Here is a 20,605-nt window from a genome sequence, read left to right on the forward strand (position 1 = left end):
TTGGCTCTTAATCTGCCTCACTAATTTGGAGCTGCCTGTACACTCAGTGAGACTTTGAAGTTCTGGTTCAATTCCTGCTTCAAAATCTTCAAGTTTCACTTTGCTTTAGCCATTTTTTATTTCCACCGCAATGCTGTATTTTTTAGTTCCACATTGATGCCATAGAAAAAAATTCACACCATTAATTGGAAGGTAGATCTGGCATCAATGGCATTCTTTTGATGAGGAAGCAATGAGCCAAAATTTGAGGTTTATAGCATCTGTTTTCCTGCAGTCCAGCAGAGACTCATGTGTAAGTGGATTTTCAACACTGTAAGAACACATTGTTCCTACTGCAATAAGAAAATGATGGAATCACTTACTTCATTTGTGTACGTCAGTGGCAAGTCTTGTTTCCCAAAATACAGAAGAATTCAAAAGAAGTAGACTCAGGTATGACTTCAGAGACTTTTTCAGCTGCGCACATCTCAAAGGCACCCTGTGTGGCATTGTCTCTAGGTGATTTTTCTGTAGAACATTCTCTTTTTCCTTTCTTGGTCTTTCCCCTTTTTCCATTTCTTCCATTTTTGTCTCTCCCTTTCCCTTTATGCTTACTGAAACAATACCTAGTAAACCCCTGAGCAAACTCCCATCATCTCGTGGTTTTGGCAGTGATAGTTGTATTTATACTTGCTAAAGACTCTTGTGTTTCAGAATGTTACTCTGTTACTTGCAGAGAGAACAATGATTTCAGATAACCTGCCTTAAATAATAAACTTTCCCCTTCACCTTGTGATAGACCTGTGTGCATACACAGAAATAGATTTAAATGCATTTATCACAGTGCAACGTCTGGCTAGGAAAATATGAGGCTAGCAGGCATTGGGCATGGATCAGGTTAACTATCTTTGTAGCTTTATAGAAAATGTTTTCCTTTGCTCACTGCTCATGGTTAAGAGTCTCTGAAAAACCAAACCTGTCTCAAATTTTAATGGCATTTCTTAAATACTGGATTCTTTTCGAAGTTACCATACATACATTGCACAGAGGCAAAGGTATGCCGAGTCCTTGGCTAAGCAGTGTCTCAGCAGCTCCCAGAGACCTGCAGACTGATTTTGCATAAAGCTGAACAGATTGCCCTCCCAGTTCAACAGAGTGCTTCATATTGTGTGTCCTTAATTATATCTCTGTGTGCAAGCGGAAGGTTGCTGCTAGCAGGAGACCAGGGCAGTGCTGGCTGCATGTGGCCACTGTTCACACACCATTCTGTTTCTCTTCCGGTTGCAAAGTTCTGTGGTCAGTTTTTAGGATATTGAAACAAGTTGGTTTTTCTTTTTTGAGGATGAAGTATTCAGGTGCTTTTAGCTGTTTGGAGGCCTGTTATGAGAAGGCAGTATTTTCCTTCTGTCAGATGCAATGCAGTGTTTGCTATGGCAGAGAGCCACTCACTTTACTTTTGGAAATAGTTATGCAGTGCTGATTTTTGTTTATTTTTATTTTAAAATTTCCTTCACTATTAACCTTCTTCTCTTCATCACAGCTTTTCATCCTTTTTTCATATGTACATAGCTGAGTAGTAGTCTTCTGTTCCAAAAACAATGAATTAATCATATGAACCTTTGTAAAGTTGTCACAGTGCTGCCATTTCACTGCAATAAAAATTGCCAGGGGTCAGTTGTGCTCTCCTTTCCTAAGTCAGGCAAAGAAAAGAGAAATTTGGCTGAAAATCTCTGTCACTACAGGTCTCAAATGTAACAGGACCATGAGGATTTGCATTTCAACCTTGTGAAACCATGGGATAGTTTTTTATTGCTTCTTTATGAGAGCAGAAGGATAGAGGACACATAAGAAGAGGATGTGTTAACACCGTTTAAGATTCTGTTCCTTTACTGTGTTTAGGGCTTATATCTGTTTGTTAGAGCGTAGTATCTCATTACCTGGGAGTGTATGTTAAGCCTCATCTGTGTGAGAAGTGAAGATAAGTAATCCTCTGCAGTAGCTATATTACATTTGCATTTTACACTGCAAAAGTCCCTTTGGTTCTGTTTGCATGACTTGTAAAGACAGAGGCTCACATATAATATTTTCAGTTGTGGGAGTGAGTTGAGCTTGTGTTTATGTAACACAAATGCTGCTTATGCAGTTCATATTTCAAATACCTGTAACTGGTCATGCTTCAGCCACTGCTGAGCCATTTTCCTAGGATGCAGTTTTGTTACTGGTATAAACTGATGAGATTGTGGTGCTGACATTATTGATGCTCCTTCCCTTGTTCCCCTGGTTCCTGCATTATGCTCGTGCAAGGAAAGCTGCAGGAGCTGCTTGGCAGGAGGGAGGAACATTGTGTCATTCCAGTGACAGCCAGTGGTGAGATCTGCTGAGTTGTATCGTCAAACTGCCATTTTGCATTTGGCCCCTGCCAAATGCAATACATTCAGTTTTTGGCTGAGTCAGTGGGTGGATAACGTGGCTGATGCAGTTCTGGAGTGAGGGTAGGTGTGTGGAAAGAGTAACGAAATTAAAAAGAAGGAAGAAAATGAGCAGGACCATCACCATCTTTAGAGGCACAGGTGTGCCAGGCTGTGAAACAAGTATTTGAGGTGAACTTAGACATGCGTTCAGTTTTTGTTTTTTAAATGTCAGGCTTCTCAAATGTGCTTGTGGTCTGACAAGCCAGCTTGGAAGATAATCTCATAAGGCTTTGTTCTCTCTCACCATGTGTGGTCTGAATGTTTTTTTGGGGTGGGATTTTGTGTTAGAAAGATGGCTGTTTGTTCTTGGGATCTGTCTGGAATGACTGGACAGTTCCGGCTAGGCTTTCAGTTCCTGCAGTTCCAAGAGGATGAGGCTGTAAAACAGTCAGTGCTACACGTCTCAGTCACTAGCCAATGCAGGGAGTGGTACCTGCTGTCATTCCCTCCATTTGCAGGCAGGAGCACAGAAACCCAAGGAATGCCTTACCTCCAGAAGGTGGGGGGCAGAGTCTACAACAGAAGACCAACCTTCCACATCCACTTTTTGAGCACCAGACACTGAGCAACATTCCTCCTGTTGACACTGTGAAGAAATTTGAAACTGAGAATGTGTCTGCTTGGTCCCATTTATATTAACTGGGCTAATGAAAAAAGGCAGAGAAGTTCTCTTTAATCATGGCACAGTTCCTAGTAATATTGCTACTTGAGTCATCTTGCATGTAGTAGAGTAGAAGTAATAGTCATTTATCCTGAGTTAGATAAATCCTGGACTACTAAGATGTTTGCAGGGTATTGAGTATCTTGGTTGAAAGAGTATAGAATGATGAAATGCAGCTGACATTTAGTAATGAAGAGACCACATGCTATGTTCCTCTGGTTCAGCAGCTGTCAGTAGGCAAGCCTGTCTAGGACAGGAGAACTGAAAACAGGTTCAGGAAGCACAGACAGGGAAAAAAAGAAGGAAACTGTCACTAGTTGGAAGGGATGAGAAGCTTCCAGGGATCTTTGGATAGAGGATGTAATCTGATTTTTCTGAACTTCTGCTCCACTTTGGACATGATTTATAATGGTAACATCCTCATTTTCTCATTCTACTACTAAATGAGCCATATGATTTCTTTGCTACTGGAGATCACTGTTCAGCTTAGCTGGGAGATCTGATATTAGTTGTGTAGGAAACAGAAATCTTAGAACAGTTTTTAGTCTGGGCAAAGACATGAAAAGTGAAGTGGCTCAAGTGAGGTGGATTCTGAACAGAAGCAAGCAAATATTTCAAGTAAAGACAGTCAATTAATTGTGGGACCAATTTGCAAAGACCAGCAGATACTCTGTTATTATCAGTTCTGGAATGGAGCTTAGAGAGGAAAACAGTCCAAAGAAACCCTTTACTCCTAAGAGGAATTAATTCAGGGATGCTGAAAGTCAGAACAGATAATCGCACTGGTCCCACCTGGACAGGACTGAGTATGTCTGAAATATTTCTACAAAGCAGTGTGAAAATGTATCCTTCTGTTACCTGTTGCAAATCAGTGTAAAGAAATGAAAACTATGACAGAAAGAGTAATTTAGCTACAGTCAACTTTCTTTATAAATTGGGTTACTGATTAAGTGATCAGCTCATTTTAGCAGTTTTATATATCACAATGGACATCCTATTTTTGCTGCTTTTTAATCCTAATAAAGATACCAGGTCTGAATAAAAGGATAAAATTTAGATGTCACTGTGGATTTTTTCCTGTCTTAGTTTTGTGAATAGAAATATAGATTAACAATAAAACCAAACCCAGAGAAATGATGTTCAGAAAAGAATTACCCTGCTAAAAATATGGGAGGCAATATTGGACGATAATAGCAGACTATTAACTCCATCAGAGGTTTCTCACTGCATTTAAAGATCAATTAGGATCGTATTACATAAAAACTTTCCTCTGAAATGTCACAGTGGGTATATGTTCTGAAGATGTATTTTACAGTGTCTTCTGGTGTGCTGAAAGGTATTAAACCCAAAATATTTTGATGCTGGAGGAGTCTGTCATGTAAGACTACAAAAGCTTTTCCAAAGTGGTATAGGAATAGCCACAAACCAAGTTTTTCTGAACATGGTACCTGTGACAATAGAATTATTTTTTCCAGGGTCTTTTCAGTTGCATCAGACTCTGGAAGCCTTGGTAGCAGCAAGATACTTTACAAAGAGTACCATCCACCTCCGTCGTTTGTCAAATGAGGATGTAGTTTTCGCCACTGGGCTCTTGACTGGACAGACTAGTGAGGAAGTGAGAACTGACACTGCTCTTTGTGCTGTGTTGCCTTTGCTTCGTGTTTCCTGTGGCTGAACGCTGGGAGCTTTTAGGGCTCCGAGTAAGCACAGATGAGAGTTGCAGGCAGGATTGTGAGGCTGACGCACTTCTGCGGCACAGATCCAGTTGCAGACAGAGACAAAGGTCCTGTGGTTTTCTTGGGGAATAATCAGCTGGCTTCTGTTGTGACAGATGCTCTGAGCATCCATCTTAAACAACAAGGCATAATTTAATAGGATTTTAAATACAACTAATGCTCTTGTTTCAGTTTATAGGCCTGAATCAAATAAATTGGGGAGGAGAAAATGCAACTTTTTTGGCTTGAAATTTTCAAGCTGTTTTGTTTAGTTTTATGCAGCTGGTACATCCACAGCTGATAACTCATACAGATGTCATGTAGAGAATTGTAAGGCTTATGGCTAAAAGAACTGACAACCCCAATTTACTTCACTTCAACATCTTAATTAGTTTTATAAAAATAAAATGAGGCATTAGGAAATTCATGTTTGTGGGAGAATTCTCATGATGTGAACTGTAAAATAACAGGGATATGACTAAATCTAAGTTGCTCAGTTTACAGGCTGCTGAAAGAAAGCAGATGAAAATGGGCCTGTGTGGATACATCTGTACTGGTGCATGTCCTGGCCCAGAGAATGGAGGGCTCTGGTACTCTGGAACTGTTTGAAGAATGGTTGCTGGCACAGTCAGCTTTGGCCAAGGCTAACTTAGAGTCTCACAAGCAGCCCGTGGCCATGATTTAGATGTTACAGCATGCCAAGGATCATTCCCAGTGTACAGTTTGCAAGCAGCAGCTTTGAGAGGCTGCAGGTTTAATAGCTTTGGCCGGAGGATGCCAACTGGCCTTGGGCCAAAGGGCTGGCCCAGCCGCTCTGGAGTTTGCTCATTGCTCTGACCAGTGCAGGAGGGATTTCATGTGCCTTTTAACAGCACTTCACTTTAAGGAAATGACCTCTCCCATGCATCATTTTAGACATCTCCTTTCTGATTAACCAGATATTTAATATTCGTGTTAAGCATATCTCAGTCTCTGTCTCTTTTGTGTTCGTTTGCAGCTTCTTTTTGGTTGAAAAACAGAGGAAATTGTTTTCGTCTTTCACTTCTACATTTGGAATTTTTAGGGATGTAGTAAAAGGTGTGTTGCCTTTGGTACCACCAGCGATGATGATGCAGTGATTTTGCTGTTGTTGATAATGCGTTATTTGCATGCAAGTTGAGGAGCTGCCTTCTCTGTGAAAGTGATCCTTTCACATCTGCCGAAAAAACTGTACCAGTGTGTGCAAAAAAGGGAAAAAGAATAAGATACCATGACACAAATTTACTGTGCAGTCGACTTGTTAAGAAAGACAGTAATTGTGTGAGAGCTTTGTATTTGTAGTTTCTTGGGATGGCTGCCTTCTTATTGCCTTCAAGGAAATAAGGATTCCATCAGTATTGCCTCCAAAATTACGTATTTTTGTGATGCATTTAGATAGATAGACTCTGTTGTGTGACAGGAGCAACTAGCACATGCATTTTGAAAATCCTCTGATTTCCAAATAGTATCTAGGTCATATGATACCCACAGGCATGATTCATCCACCTGGGCTTTATGCCAGCCAGCAACTGCATAGATATGACACTCCAGGAATACTGAAAAATTATTAAAGCTGATTGTTTTTTTCAAATAACACTGTGATGATAGCTATAAAAAATACAGCACATAATCTATGGTTCCTTTCTGAAGGTACTAATTTCCTTAGGTTGATGCAAAAAGTACAGTATGGACTGAAAGGAGTGCAGAGCAGACTCAGCTGAATGAGCCCAGGTGACTTTCCTTGGCCCCACAGACTTTCATTTCAAAGGTTGCTGTCTTGATATAAAGTTCTATTTGAGGCAGACATTGTCTTTACCTGAGTGTATCTGCTTGAAGCCCAGCTAGTTCTTAAGGGCTGATCTAAATATCACAGAATTGTTAAGGTCGGCAAAGACCTCTAAGATCATTGAGTACAACCAATCTTAACTACAATGAGCTAAAAACTGCCAGTGCTCTGCCTTTGTTAGGCTTTTGTATAAAGATGAAACCCCCTACATTTAATACAAATCTCATGCTTTTTTTTTTTTTTTTGCAATAAAGTTCATTTTCAAGAGATGACATCATGCTTACTTTCAGGCATGTGTATTATGCAGACAGACACTCTTAGCTAAATATTCAACAAGTCTTGCTCAGGAAACTGTTGAGCTGCATTTTAAAAAATGTGTAGGTATCTAGGAAAACAAAAATGTGTGTAGCTGGGGTGGGGTTTTTTTTTCAGATGTACTGACATGTTCATCTCAAGGAACATGTTTAGGAGTAAATTCTTCTGGGACTTGCCAGGTTGTTTAGCTTGCATTTTTAGGTGCCTGTATACTTTAAAAACGTAGCCCCTAATGTCTTTGAAAACTGACACCCTCTTTTAGCTTCTACTTCTGAAGAGACCCTTACAGATTGCTTTTTAAAAACATCTTTGGAGGGTAAAGGCTGAAATTGCCACAGCTGAATTAAACATACAGCCCTATAGAAGTGAGATGAGGAAGTATAATCTTTGCCAACACATAAAGAAACAGAAGTGCTTAACTTTTATGAACTTAAAACTGAAAAAAATATTTTCTCCTTTGTTTTTCTGAGTTGTGATCCTGTGAAAGTGGAATGGGAGAGGAGGAATGTTCTCAGATTTGTAAGCATATCTGTGTTATGGAGGACTTGCTCTGACTATGGTTTTTTAAATTTTCCTTCTTTCATCTAGATAAAGAAGAGGCAGCAGGATGTGGTGAGGTTTCTGGAAGCCAATCGCATAGAGTTCGAAGAAGTGGATATCACCATGTCAGAGGAGAAGAGACAATGGATGTATAAAAATATTCCTGAGGACAGGCAGCCTGCGCAAGGCAACCCACTGCCACCACAGATATTCAGTGATGATCGGTACTGTGGGGTAAGTAGCTGTTATGGTTCTCAGTGGACAATATATTAGTACACTCAGCTGGCCATTTGAACATGGGACTTGCTGTTGAGCTTTCTCCAGTAGAATCTGAATTAATGGGGCAATAGGATCAGGTAAGGATCATACAGGGAAAATTCAGTTCATTCTTCTGTCAGTCCTAGAGCTGTCTAGGGGATTCCCTCCAGGAATGTAAAAACTGGTAATGTCACATGCTTCATGTACAGCCTGTTGATGGTAAAGTGCCTTGTTGAGACCACTGTAAGCTGGGGATTTGTGGTATTCTTGCTGCTTGGGTCTAGTCTAAGCACAAAAATTCAGTAGGAAGTCTTTGGTGCAGTAAATGAGAACATTGGCTAGACTGAGTTTTATTGTTATTGTAATTAAGCTCCTCTGCTGCTGTCATGGTGTAAATTTCATTTATGCTCAGAGCGTCTTTATGCAGTCAGAGTGTTTAGGATAAATGAGCACTATTTGCTGTAAATCTGACACCAGGTTGATGGGTGGGCTGTTTTTTTGGTGTAAGCTTCTCCATCCACCAGTGCAAGCTGAAGCAGTAGCCTTTGATATATACATCCAAACTGGTTCTGGCTTAGTCCCTGCCAGATTCAACAGTGCTGCTCAGATCTGATGAGAGCCTATTGACTGCAATGCAACTGTTATCTTAGTACAGGAAGCACATTAAAAATGATTTAGGATCCTCTGCAACAAACAGATTGGGTATGATGCAGCAGCTAACTGGCTTCTTGAAGCAAAGTATTTAACATCCTTCCCATGTGCTTTGTATTGGCCTTACTTGTTTACCTCAACAGTATAACTCTTATCTTCTTACTTCCAGGTAAGGTAAGTCAATCAAAGAAATGTATCTGGGACGTGGAAGGGAATTTTACCCTCCCTTATGGATCAGCCCCTCACTTACAAATAACAACCTTTATATTGTTCTGTGTGATTTTAGTTTGCCTAGGAAATGCAACATTTTAAGCTGTTGTTTCTTACCCTTTCAGATTGCCTTTATAGAATGTTTTAACCTAGTCTTAGAAATCGCTGTTTGGAATTAGCAAGGCAGAAGATGTCATGCAACATGTGAGATGATTTCATTAATCTGTCTGCTGAGCTGATAGCCATTTTGGTTGAGCAGAGTTAATCCTATTACTAGACTTCACTGTCTGTATGAACATCTATAAAGAGTAAACATGCTTTGAAAGAAACTATATTTTCTAGGATGAAGGGGAAAGTATGTGTGGGATCTCCAACATTCATGAGTTCACCTGCTGCATTAATTAATGAAGTTCTTAGGTAATAGAGTGGAGCGAAACATTATGCAGAAGGCAAAGGAGGTTAGTGCTGGAAAGGGGGTAAAATATTACAATTAGATAAAGTCAGCAAATCTTGCACATCTGGTCTCTCTTTGTCATTTCCACAGTGAGTGTTTTCATGTGTTTATCTTGACATAAATAACTAAAGCAGAATCCCTATTAAGTAATTTAAATTGAAAAAAAAACCCACTGAGTTTTCTGTTAGTTGAGTTTGAAATTTGTAGTTTATAATTTCTGATTTGTGTCTAGGCAATTTTTAATCCACTTTTCTCTATTAAAAAACTCTTTCTGTTTTTCTGCATTCTACAGTCTTACCACAGACTTTCTATGTACTTATTCTGGCTTATGCATTGTTGCTGACAATTCACACTTAGGATACAAACTGGTCAGGTCCATTGCTGTTCCTCTAAAGGTATGAGGGCTAGACAGTGCAAAGCAAAATAGGTACACTTTTTCTTTTGGTCATGTTATTTCAATAGAAGTTCACAAGCATATGATGTCCATGACTCAATGTTATGTTCATAGCTATACTGGTTTTTCTGTGTTAGTATTAGCATTAAGAGTTTTGGGATTTCTTTTCTCCCCATTTTCTCCTTAGTAGAAAACCTCAGCAATGTACAATCTTAGAAGAGATTTTCCTGGGTAGATCATCACCATTTGAAATAATCACTTTTCAGGATGTAACTTCAGGCTAGAAGAAGTTTTTGTCTTTAATGGTTTCAGTAAGTATCCAAAATGGATTTGTGTCTACCATTTGAACATCTGACAGCTCATGTAAGAGGGGAGAAAGGTACAAAAAGATGATCAATGTTTAGTGGTTCACAGAGTGTCTTGTACCACAGGAGGAGGGATTCTTCTGGTACCAAGGGACAAACTCCACATTTCGAAGTGCGAGCAAGACCTTGTGGTTTTTCTGAATTGATGTAATTGCAGATACATTAACCATTAATCTACCTTCTCCTTTTCTCAGTCTTCTGAGATGTACTGACCATTTTTCAGTACCGAGTTATGCTAAAACATTTTGAAATAAAGTACTTGGCAAGAACAATTTTTATTTCCTGTGAACAAGATAAGAGCTGCAAGCACATGAGAACACAAATAATTGTGTTAACACACAAGTGCTATGTTAGAGCACCAGCAATATGATAATTTACATCTTTTTGTGACTTTACAGTCTGTTGTTTCATCTTAGTGGCATTGCTATAAAATTGTGTGTGAGAGGAGTGTGTACATTTCAGACAAATCGGATGCATGAACCTGCTTGTGAACTTCAGTGACATGGCTCTTGGGTATGTGAGTATCTACATAACATCCTTTTACAAGGTTCTCTACCCAGGCAGCAGTGCCCTGCAGCAGCCCAACTCTTTAAGCAGTAAGCCAGAAATGCTGGAAAACTGAATGTCTGAAATTAGGCCTGTGCCTCACACCTCCCTCTTCTTGAATTCTCCACAGCTGCATACAACTCTTCTTAGACTAGAAGTGACTTCTGGATCTTTCAGAAGACTGGAAATACGCACTTCCCAGTGAAACTGCACTGTTGTGAAGCTGCAAGTTAACACTTTGACCAGTGACAGTTTTATATGCAGAAATCTGCCACTGAAGGGAGATTGCCTGAAATTTAGGCCAACCAAAATTAAAAGGAAATCTGTCTCCGGGTGGGAATTTGAGCCTAAGGGAAAATACTTACATAGCAGGCTGACTCTTTTTTTTTTTTTTTCCTTTGAAGCTGTTCTTATGGTTTAGAGTGTTATGGTAAGTCCTGGTAGAGTGCCTAGTGGGCAACAGTAGAGACAGAGATATGTGGTATTTATTGTCCTTCCCTGAAATGTAATATATGGGTGTCAGCTCCAACAAAACAGCAAAGGCGTATAGACAACAAAGAAATAAGATAGGCTGCTGAAAGAGGTGCAGTGTTCTTGGGAAACTATTCAGTGCACAGACAATTATTGTGGCACTCATTTCTTTGCATTGTTATGTATCATTCTCTTCTGTTTGTTTTTTTTTTTTTTTTTAAGATCATGAAAAGATGCATACATGTTTCTTTTTCTTCCTTTTTTATAGGTGTCACATTACAAATAAGTAACTGGTCACTGATAAAAGAAAGAAGAGAATTTAACAAAACTGGCTAGAGGCCACCTCAGATTTTCTGCCCTGGCCTGTCATTGGGGAGTTTGTTATTAATCATGTGCCTACAGGTACAGAGAGCTTGAACTCTGTCTCTAGATCTTCAAACAACGTGGCAGAATTCACCTTTGCATGCCTGCTGTAGTGTGTTCACTTTAGGAGCTAGAGCAGTTGTGAGGCTAATTTGGTATCCAGCAAGTCTACATTTGATTCTCTGCACCCTTGGAGATGTCTTATCTGATTCACTTAGCACCTTATTGGTCCAGGTCTGCTTTTAGAAGAGGGATGATCTCACTAGATAAAAGTTAATGTGAATTGCTCAGAGATCATATAACAGTTGTTAATGGTTGATGGTGCTAAAACTTTCTTGACTAATTATTTTTGCCATCAAAAGCAGAGTTTCCTGTGTGGCAAATTTAAGCTCTGTGTGTGAAATTGTTCTTAACTACCTTTTGCAGTTGTATTGGAGCAGTTTTGGGCTCACAGGCATCCACTAACCCTAGGCTGAATGTGACTAGAGGCCAGTGACATGCACTGTTTATCTTCCTGATTAAGGCCTTGTCTCAAATGAGGAATATAGAAGGCAGACCTGGTGTTGGAAAGCAACTCCTGCCCAAGAGTCTTCTCTATGATAGGAAGATTCTGTTCAGACCATTTGCAAGGTCTGGTTATAACTTTCAGGCTATGCCTATGCTTTTGCCATCCACTGCTCCATTGCTTTTGTGTGTCCTGAGGAAAAGAGCTTTAGTTCTGTGTAATATGTACTTTATAGAGGGAAGTGTGCTACCAGAGGCAAAGTGTAGAATAGCCAGCTTGCCCAGTGTCAAGGTTTAAAAAGTAGAAGCTCAGCAAGTAAAAATAAAATAATCGGAGAATTTTATCTTCCTCAGTGAGGTCAGGACTCATTTCAGTAATGTATTGTAGTGCTGCTGTTTACCCTGAAGTGGAGAGAGAGTACATTCTTGTTGAACACCATGGTTTTTATTTGAACTAAATAAACTTCATTAATAGCTGTTTCAAAAGGAAGTAGCAGGTATTTTGTAAATCATCCCTTCACATAAAGATGGTAGCTGTCAAAGACATCTCTGGAAATACCTTGCTCTGTTTGCAGATTTTTTTATTTCCTAAATATAATAATGTAGGGTGTTAATGTATTTTAAAACACTTAAAAGGGACTGGTGTAAAACTAGAATTGTTACTTTTACAGGATGTAGTAGAAAATAGTGCACATTTCTTTTTCATTTTTATATTCATTACACTGATATTCTGCAAAACTTATTAGCAAGTATGACATAATTATTAACAATTTTTGTTTAGGATCCTAACTCTCCTTTCCATGGAACAGAAACTTCCTATTGTGCCATGTTTTCTTGAAGAAACAGGTTTTATTATTGAAGATGTTGTGCCTACTTTAATTAAAGTCCTTTTTAAAAGGCTAGTTCTAAAATTTAGGATCAATGATATATGAGGAAAGGCCAAGAAATCTTAATAAGTGGCAGTAATACTTTGAAGTCACATAATATTGCACAGAATATGGACGTAGCAGTATTTTGGAACAATGTCTAGAAAAGGCCATGGCTGTTGTCAGAGAACAACCAGGATGAAATAAGTAATTCAGTCCACTACTGTTCCACTTGTGTCCACGTTAAAACATGTGCATGCAGAGCTTCTGTGCAACATGGTCATTTTGTGTCTTTTAGTCATTACCTCATGTAACTACCATAGTTAACTCCCTGATGTTTCCATCTTTCTCAAATTCCTGTTGTGGGTCTGATTTGATAATATTCTTATCCAAACAATTTGTAATATGACATGATGAGCTGGAAAGGGCACAAAAGGTGGAGGTGACAGCTGTTGCCATCCATAATACTTACGGATTCTGCCACTAACTCCCCTGAATATTCCCCTACCCCAGGCAGGCATTGGGCACTAGTTTCGAGGCCTTCAGTGCTTGTCTAGGGGAAGTCCTGCTGCACTTGGACTCCCTGCCTTGGAGGTGAGGGACATAAGTTCTTAGATAGTTGATGTCTGTGTACCCTGACACCATTGCTGCATGAATGGCAAACATCACATCAGCCTGAGTTTGTCATGTCCTGTCCAAACAATAGAGCTGTGGCTGACATCTGCTCCCTTTTATTAAATCCTTTGTCTCTGGAAGGCTACAACTAAACAGATTATTGAAATAAACATCTGGCCTTTAGTAGAAGAGTAACAAGTTGCTTTGTAGAGTCAATTCTATAAGCTCTTTAAAAATCCTGTGCAGAGATCTTATCAGAAGGTTAGGTAACGAAAACAGTCATGTTTAGCTTGTCCTGTGTTGTGCAGACAAGATCTTCTTTTATTTGTATATTTATATAATATTAAAAGAGACTCACACATGCACACACCTTCTCCAAGGAGAGCTGTGCTGTGTAAGAGTTTTCCATTGTAATCCTAATCTGATCAGTAAATGAATGTCATCTGTTCTGGAGAACTGAACTCCCTTTTCAGGGGGGATGTTAACAGCTCATTCTCAATGGCATACAGTGTTAACTCAGTCAGTAGCCAAGTGCTGATTCAATGTGTTTAAATTATGAGTTCCTCGCTATTACTTGAAGAACCAATTATGTTGCCCCTTTTATAAGAATAGAGAGATCATAATCTTATATTAAAAATAGTGACAAAGAGAAATGAATTTGAACAGCATGCCAATGGAGTAATCTGTAAGTGTTGTCCAATAATCACTGCACTTTAACAATCTGTAGGAATAGCCGTGCAAGCTACATTTGGGTGGGTTTCTTGTTTTTCTGCTTCTTGGTGTGGTAAGCAATAAAGATTTGTCTGAGATGTTTAACAAGCTCACTCTTGTTGCCAACTAAAAGCAAACAGCAACAAAACCAACTTGCTTGTTTAAAGAAACTTACTGGAAATAATTTTCTTCACAGTTACTCTCTTTGAAACTTCATTAGATGTAATGTCCTGATTTCAGTGCAGTAATGAAGGTATAATTGCTAATTGTAAGTGAAATCTACTTTGTGTTAATGTTTTACTTTGAACCAATGCCTTCCCGCTTCTGTTGTGTTCCTTGAAACCCAGCTAATAAGTTATGCTGATCTGTAGAACTTCCAATTTTAACTTTGGTGTGCAGTCTTTGGTCTCCCAGCAGTGACAGTGTTTATTTAAACAAGCCTGAGTGTACCTGCTTAACAAAATCCTGAGCCAAATTAATCATGGCAGTGTCTGTAATCACATCACTATAGCGATCTGGTTTCCCAGCACCAGGAATACAGCACACTGAAACTCTAGTGATCATCATGGCTGGGATACAGCTAGTGCTGTAGCCAGCTTGAGCTTTGTGAACTTGGCAGTTGCTGTTGAGGGAACCTATCCTGGAAATGGGATTTCTAAAGAGGAGAGAATTCCCAAGGACCAGTGGTTTTCCTGCTGTAGTAAATTAGCATAAAACCCACATGAAGGCCAGAAGGACCTAAGACATTTGTGTCAGATTTCCTGAATGCTTGTCCAGTGTCTCAGAGACTAAGCTGAGGCTAGTTTTCTGTAGCATTTGGGCAGTGGATAATCTTTGGGATTTCTGCATAATGTAGACATTAACAAAGTTCACCTGTCTTTGATTAATCTGGTTTTAAAGAAGTGCAAAGCAGCCACAGCACCTCTTAGTTTCAGGATAAACTACAAAGATTCAAATTTTAAAAACAAAGCTGTGTAAGTGTGAGGCTTGGAAGCTTGGGTAGTTTTGGTTTATTTTTTTTCCCCTTTATCATCCTACTTAATGGACAACATCGCTTGGCTTTGCTGATTATTGGGGGTTGAAACTAGATGATCTTTGAGGTCCCTTCCAACCCAAGTAATTCTCTGATTCTATGATAATTTTAAAACTTTGTGTATGGTACCCCTTAAGATTAATATAAATGGCCTTACATGTGTGAGACTGAAGGTCCATCAAGCCCAGTTTTGTCCCAGCTGTGGCCATAAGCCTAGGAAAGACCACAAGCAAGTCAAGATATAAAATGCTTGAGTATTTTCCTTGTCTCTAGTTATTTTTCGGAAATAAATGTCACTTTAACATATTTAGTAATTCTTACTACATTTTTCTTTCATGAACTTGAACCTTCTGGTGGAAACATTTAGCATCTTCTGGAAATGGATTCCATATGTCATCTAGTACCAAGCGTCCTGCCACCACAGTGAGCTTCACAGCCTTCCTAGCCTTCCTCCCATTATCCTCTGGGGTGACTTTGGTCCTGAAGACCTTTGCAGCCACAGCTAGTCTCCCTATCCCAGTTTAGTCACTCAGCAGAAGCTGGGAAAGCAAAGCAGAGCTTTAGGCCACACAAGGCCAACAAGATTTTGTTTGTTTATAGGTGAGCTACAGACAAGTAGCTCACCTACAGTGGCTTCAGTTTATTTTCAACAAAGCAAGAGCTTATTAGGTCAGCTAATCCACTTCCTAGCAGCTCATTGAGCATATTGAGCTGTAACTGTTCTGGTGTTAAAACACAGAGGCTGTATCCTGCTCAGGTTACATGGTGGGTGGAGGACCTGCCACCAACTTTAAGGGTGAGGAGCCATGCCTGAAGCAGTCAGCTAGTTGTTATCCTGTTAAAAAACCCTTTCTACCTTGAAATAGCTTTTTACTTACCTTCTTTATCCTCCTGTCCCTTCTTTATCCCCTCAAACCATCCTGAGACATATTTTTTTCTCCTGACATTCATCTTTTTTGGTAACATTTCATACCCTCGGTTATGGGATTTATCATCTGTATTTTTGGCTTTTCAGCTTCTCCAGAGGGATTGAGCATCTGCATCGCTCATGATTCACGTCCACTGTCTCCATGTCCTACTAGTTTTAGTACTCAGTTTTTAGTCAGTTTTAATCAGCTAGTGATGTTGCCAGAATTTTATACATTAGTGAAGTGTGATTAGCAGCTCTGGAAAGCACCAAGCTTCATAATTTAAAATGCTACAGTTAAAATTATATTTGTACACATAGTTGCCTTTTGAAGTGGGGCAGTGGGTAGCAGTTTACCATACTTGTGTATTTTTAGGTTAACAGCTGCTCTCTGAGTGCCTTCCATTGTCAGTGGGAGCCACTTCCTTGCACAGGGGCAGGACAGCGCTGCCCCACTGATCCCAGCGAAGCCGCAGCACTGCCTGGGTAGAGCTGCTTGGGACAGTGACAAGAGGATTGTGGTAACTTGCTGCTGGTGGTGAAGCGTGGTGCAGAAAGAGGGAACCACTGCCTTGCCAAAAGCAGTGAATGGTGGCGTCCTTCCTCTGTGGGAGGGAGAATGTCCCACAGAGTTTTCCCAAATGGAACCCGTTGGGTCACCATTGGAGTTGGGCTCCTGCCTGGGTATGAAATTCTCAGCTTTCACTGAGCTTGCCCGATTTTCCTTCTTCAGCCTCTGCATCTACTGCTGGTAGCAGTGTGATGTTCTTTATTGAGATCATAATTTTCATGTCCTCACCCATGGTTTTAGTGTCTTTACATGTGGACCAAATCTGCACAGACTTCCTCTCCTTCTGATGGTAAGATCAAAGGCAGGGTGTTTTTGGAGCATCTTTTATCTCGCCTGTGTTACAGGAAAAGCCAGGGATGCCCACTTTGAACTCCTACCACATGCCAAAGCACAGCCATTGAGTCATTGAGATCATAGTTCTCAATAAACTCTTAAGAAATTACTTTGCTAAAGTGATTTCTTAAAATTTTTAGAGGACTATTATGCATTTTTATAACATTTTTTGTTTCACATTTGAATATTTTGAGATCATATGTTTTAATTGCAGACATCACTAGGAAAATTCTCCTATTTAAAATCTACTTCTACTTTATCTAAAAGCTTGATGTTTCTTCTCCCCCACCACCCATGAAAGTAAGCGTCAATAGCATTTAAATACGTTTTTGCAATGCAGATATTTCAAAACATCAGGGAGATTGCTTCTGGTGGATAATCTCTTGAGGTTCTTAAATATTCAGGTTCTTCTAAAATGAAGCAATCCACTGGGTTTTGTGCTCTTTCAAACACAGACTTACTCAGTTTAGCTCACCATTTAACCTTCACAATTTTTTCAGTAAGTGAATCCAGGTTTGTTAATCAGTAAAAATGTGGGAAAAACTAAATACTAAATCAGGACTTGATAATTCTGAAAGTAAAATAACTATTACTTGAAAACAGCTTTTTATTATTAAGTTGCTTTACAGAGGTTAGGTTAAACAGATGTTCACAGATTTTGGTGGATTAGCTGAATGTCAGAGTCATTGTCAGAGCCACAGGTGCAGCCTATTTCCTTATGACATTATTTTCAGTCTCTGAGTCCTTTTCTGCTCTGTTTGCTTACCTGTTTATTAACAAAGAGTGAAAAAAACATGGTCTTAGAGTAGTGATACTTCTAGAGCTAATTGAAGTACTGGGATTAAGAGACTTCAGGAGAATGCCAGAACTTGAAAATGGTGCTGGGAGATGATGATTCACTCAAACAAACACAGAACCTTCCTTGGACAAACTGTTGAGAGAAAGAAATGTCTGGGGGTTAGTGAAGACTGGCCGTGTGCTTAGGAGGGAGAGTGCTTTTGGCAGGGACCCAAAAAGGTGTCTGCCACAACAGCTGCATGCTTGCAGGTTGGCTGCTGGTAGTTTACAAGGCTGTAATGGGCATCTTCAGGCAATTTAGACCGGCCCTGATGTTAAAGAAAGGGTCCTTCTTCCTGTGGGTTGTACTCATCCACTGCTGCCCTACCTTCAGCTCCAGAGACGGTGTGACTCACTTGTCCATGAACCCAGTGGAGCAAATGAAGGTTATTTCTCAGGTAGATCATGCGCTGTCTTCTCGTGTGTTGCTCATAGAGCCTGTGTCCCTCATGGGTTTTCATCTGCTTTAGAAGAGTCAGAACAGACCTTTTTAGGTTTAATAGTGTCCATGCAGTTTTTGAAGTCTCATTCTTAGGGGTCAAGGGCTGATCAAACATCCTTCTGCAGAGCTTCAGTATTACTTATTGCTCCTCTAGGTATTCAGTGATTATGTTGTCCCTTTTTAATCCATGGCACTGTTGGGATCCCTTTCAGTAATCTTTCGTTTTACATCATGGCTTAGTTGATTTGCCTATTTTACTTGGATTTACTTTCTGGTAATTAATTGGAAATTTTTGTTGATTCGTAAGTTAACGTATGCCATGTTTTAAGAAGAAAACAACAAAAAGTCATCTTAAGAAGGTTTACTCTTTCTACTTATGTTAGCTAATATATCTGAGGACCATTATATACTCCTGCTGGCCTCTGTGTGCATTTCACAGATGTTTTTATTATAGAGGGTCCGGCTGGGAAATTGCCCCTATGCAGCTATGGGGTGTGTTTTTGGGGGGGCTGAGGCTGTTTGAATAATTATGCATCTGCAGAGTATCCCAGTTCACACTGATATAGCAGTACATCGTTATTAAAATGCTGAAAAAGCATCTTCATCTAGTGCACCATAAAGGTTTTAGGAGAAATTCCACTCACCTGTAGAATAGTTATGGATCTCATGGGAGGTGTATTATCCTTGCTTGGTGTCTATATATTTTCTGTCCAAACAATCAATTTATGTTGGTGGAGGAAAAAAAAAAAGAGTGAAGAGAAGTTAATTCTTTATCTACAAGCACACTCTTTCCTTAAAAAGTTATTTAATGAAATACCTGTCACTCTTCTGCAAGGACATAATTTGGTGTATCTTATAGTTGGGTCTGGCAGGTGGAATGAAGAGCTGTTGGGGATTCACACTACACTGTGGAAATCCAAAGGAATTCTGGGAAGCAGAAAGCTTTCCCAGACCACTTTTGCTTCTTGCTTAGGATGTGAGAAGCCAAAATGTAAACACAAATGAATATTGGTTAGGCAATCTGCTTGGAAGATAAAAGAAGGTTCCTAATCTTTGCATATCCTGTGATTTCCTTCCAAGACTAACCAGGTCAGAGAAAGATTTTTTCTTTTCAGTTAGAGCTTCTGTTTATTGCCCATGGTCTCTTGCAATTGTAGGCTGTTTTGAGAAGTTAAAGAGAATGCAGGAGTGGATGGAGACAAGTGGGCAAAGCAGCTGCTGCTGGGGGAAAATTGAGGTCTAATTTCAGGGAAAGCACCTTAATGTCCCAGCCAAATCCAGGACAAATTAACACTGAGAGAAGAGCTCTCAAAAAGTAATGAGAATAGATCTTAGGAGCCAAAGAAGTGCTAACTTTGGGGGTCAGGTGCATTGGGAATGGCTGTTGCACAGATGGGGGGAATCATGTGGAGGCACTGAGACTGCCTGTTCTTGTTCTATATTGAAAGCATGTACGTGCACAGTCAATATCTTGTTGAATACTTTCAAGTTAAGCATAACTACTAATCTTGAATATTTAAGAGATAATGGCTATGAAGTGATAAGCACATACCTGAAATTTCCAAACATTTACAGAGTATTTTACATGTCAGGAGTGGTTAAATAAGGATTGATATTTCCATTTTGCAATTACGTGGTGGAGGAAAAGAGTCTAAGCTGGATGCTTTATCGTTTGCTAGTGGTTGTAGAAGAAATCTCTGCCAAACCATGAGGAGCACATGAAGCTTCTTGCCATGTGCCAAATCCATTCACTAAACTGTGCTCTGATTTTCCCTATTTTTTCCCCTTGAAAACTGAGTATTGTCAGCTCATCTGATGATACAAGAGTAGGAGGTGTCCAATGTAATAACCAAAACAGTAAAAGTATTAGTAACACTTTGAGATCAAAACTCCTAAAAGTAACTTGATAATGAAGCCTGTTCTTTATTTTTATATATAATGAGTTTATTTATGGTAACATATTTAACTATGTTGTTCAAGACTGAGATATAATTGATGATTTCAAGAGATACAGTGATGATGAAGTCTGTGTTCTACCACAGAAGGAATGAGGAATTCATCTGCCTTAAGACTTCTTGGGGGTTTCCATGTTAGGAAGTATTTTGTTTGCTAAAAGACAAAAACTTGGTCAGAAACTTATTGCATTGCCAGGCACTTACATACCTTTAAAATATACCCACAATAGAGTTTCTTTTGATGCAAGTACATGCTTATACTTTTCTGTCAAAGTGAGAGATGCTGAAGTTAGAGAATTGATGTGGTTTTCTTTGCCACTGTAGTCTGTAGTTTGTGATATCATCGCAGTTTAGGTTTGTATCAGTATTTTTCTGAGCATTATTACATGTCACCCTTTAGACTAATACAAGGTGTGGTAATATCAATTAGGAAAATACAAATATGAATGTTGACTCATCTTCTTTTAATTCTCTAGGATTACGATGGTTTTTTTGAATCAAAGGAGAGCAACACTGTGTTCTCCTTTCTTGGACTGAAACCAACTTTGGCATCAAAGGTCAGTGTAGTATTGCAGATTTTTCATGGAACTCTTGAAATGTTGAGATTGAATGTTTTTGAGTGGAAGGAACCCTG

At 39.4% G+C, this 20,605-nt stretch overlaps 1 protein-coding gene and 1 long non-coding RNA gene across 3 annotated transcripts in view; both read left to right on the plus strand.

Annotated features, from left to right (window-relative positions):
- Positions 1-20,605, plus strand: part of SH3BGRL2 (SH3 domain binding glutamate rich protein like 2) — a 39,454-nt gene that overhangs the window by 13,564 nt on the left and 5,285 nt on the right. The window contains exons 2-3 of the mRNA XM_048297615.1: positions 7,534-7,719; positions 20,448-20,528. Of these exons, the coding sequence (XP_048153572.1) occupies positions 7,534-7,719; positions 20,448-20,528 (267 nt within the window). The remainder of the gene's footprint in view (positions 1-7,533; positions 7,720-20,447; positions 20,529-20,605) is intronic.
- On the plus strand, positions 7,726-20,398 carry LOC125323059. 2 transcript variants are annotated; one of them, XR_007202347.1, is made up of 3 exons: positions 7,726-11,236; positions 14,090-14,161; positions 15,294-20,398. It is a non-coding gene; the product is annotated as an uncharacterized LOC125323059 (long non-coding RNA). The 2 variants fall into 2 exon arrangements; XR_007202346.1 differs by having other exon boundaries at positions 14,090-20,398.

This window comes from Corvus hawaiiensis, chromosome 3 (assembly GCF_020740725.1).
Source record: "Corvus hawaiiensis isolate bCorHaw1 chromosome 3, bCorHaw1.pri.cur, whole genome shotgun sequence".
Lineage (NCBI taxonomy): Eukaryota > Metazoa > Chordata > Aves > Passeriformes > Corvidae > Corvus > Corvus hawaiiensis.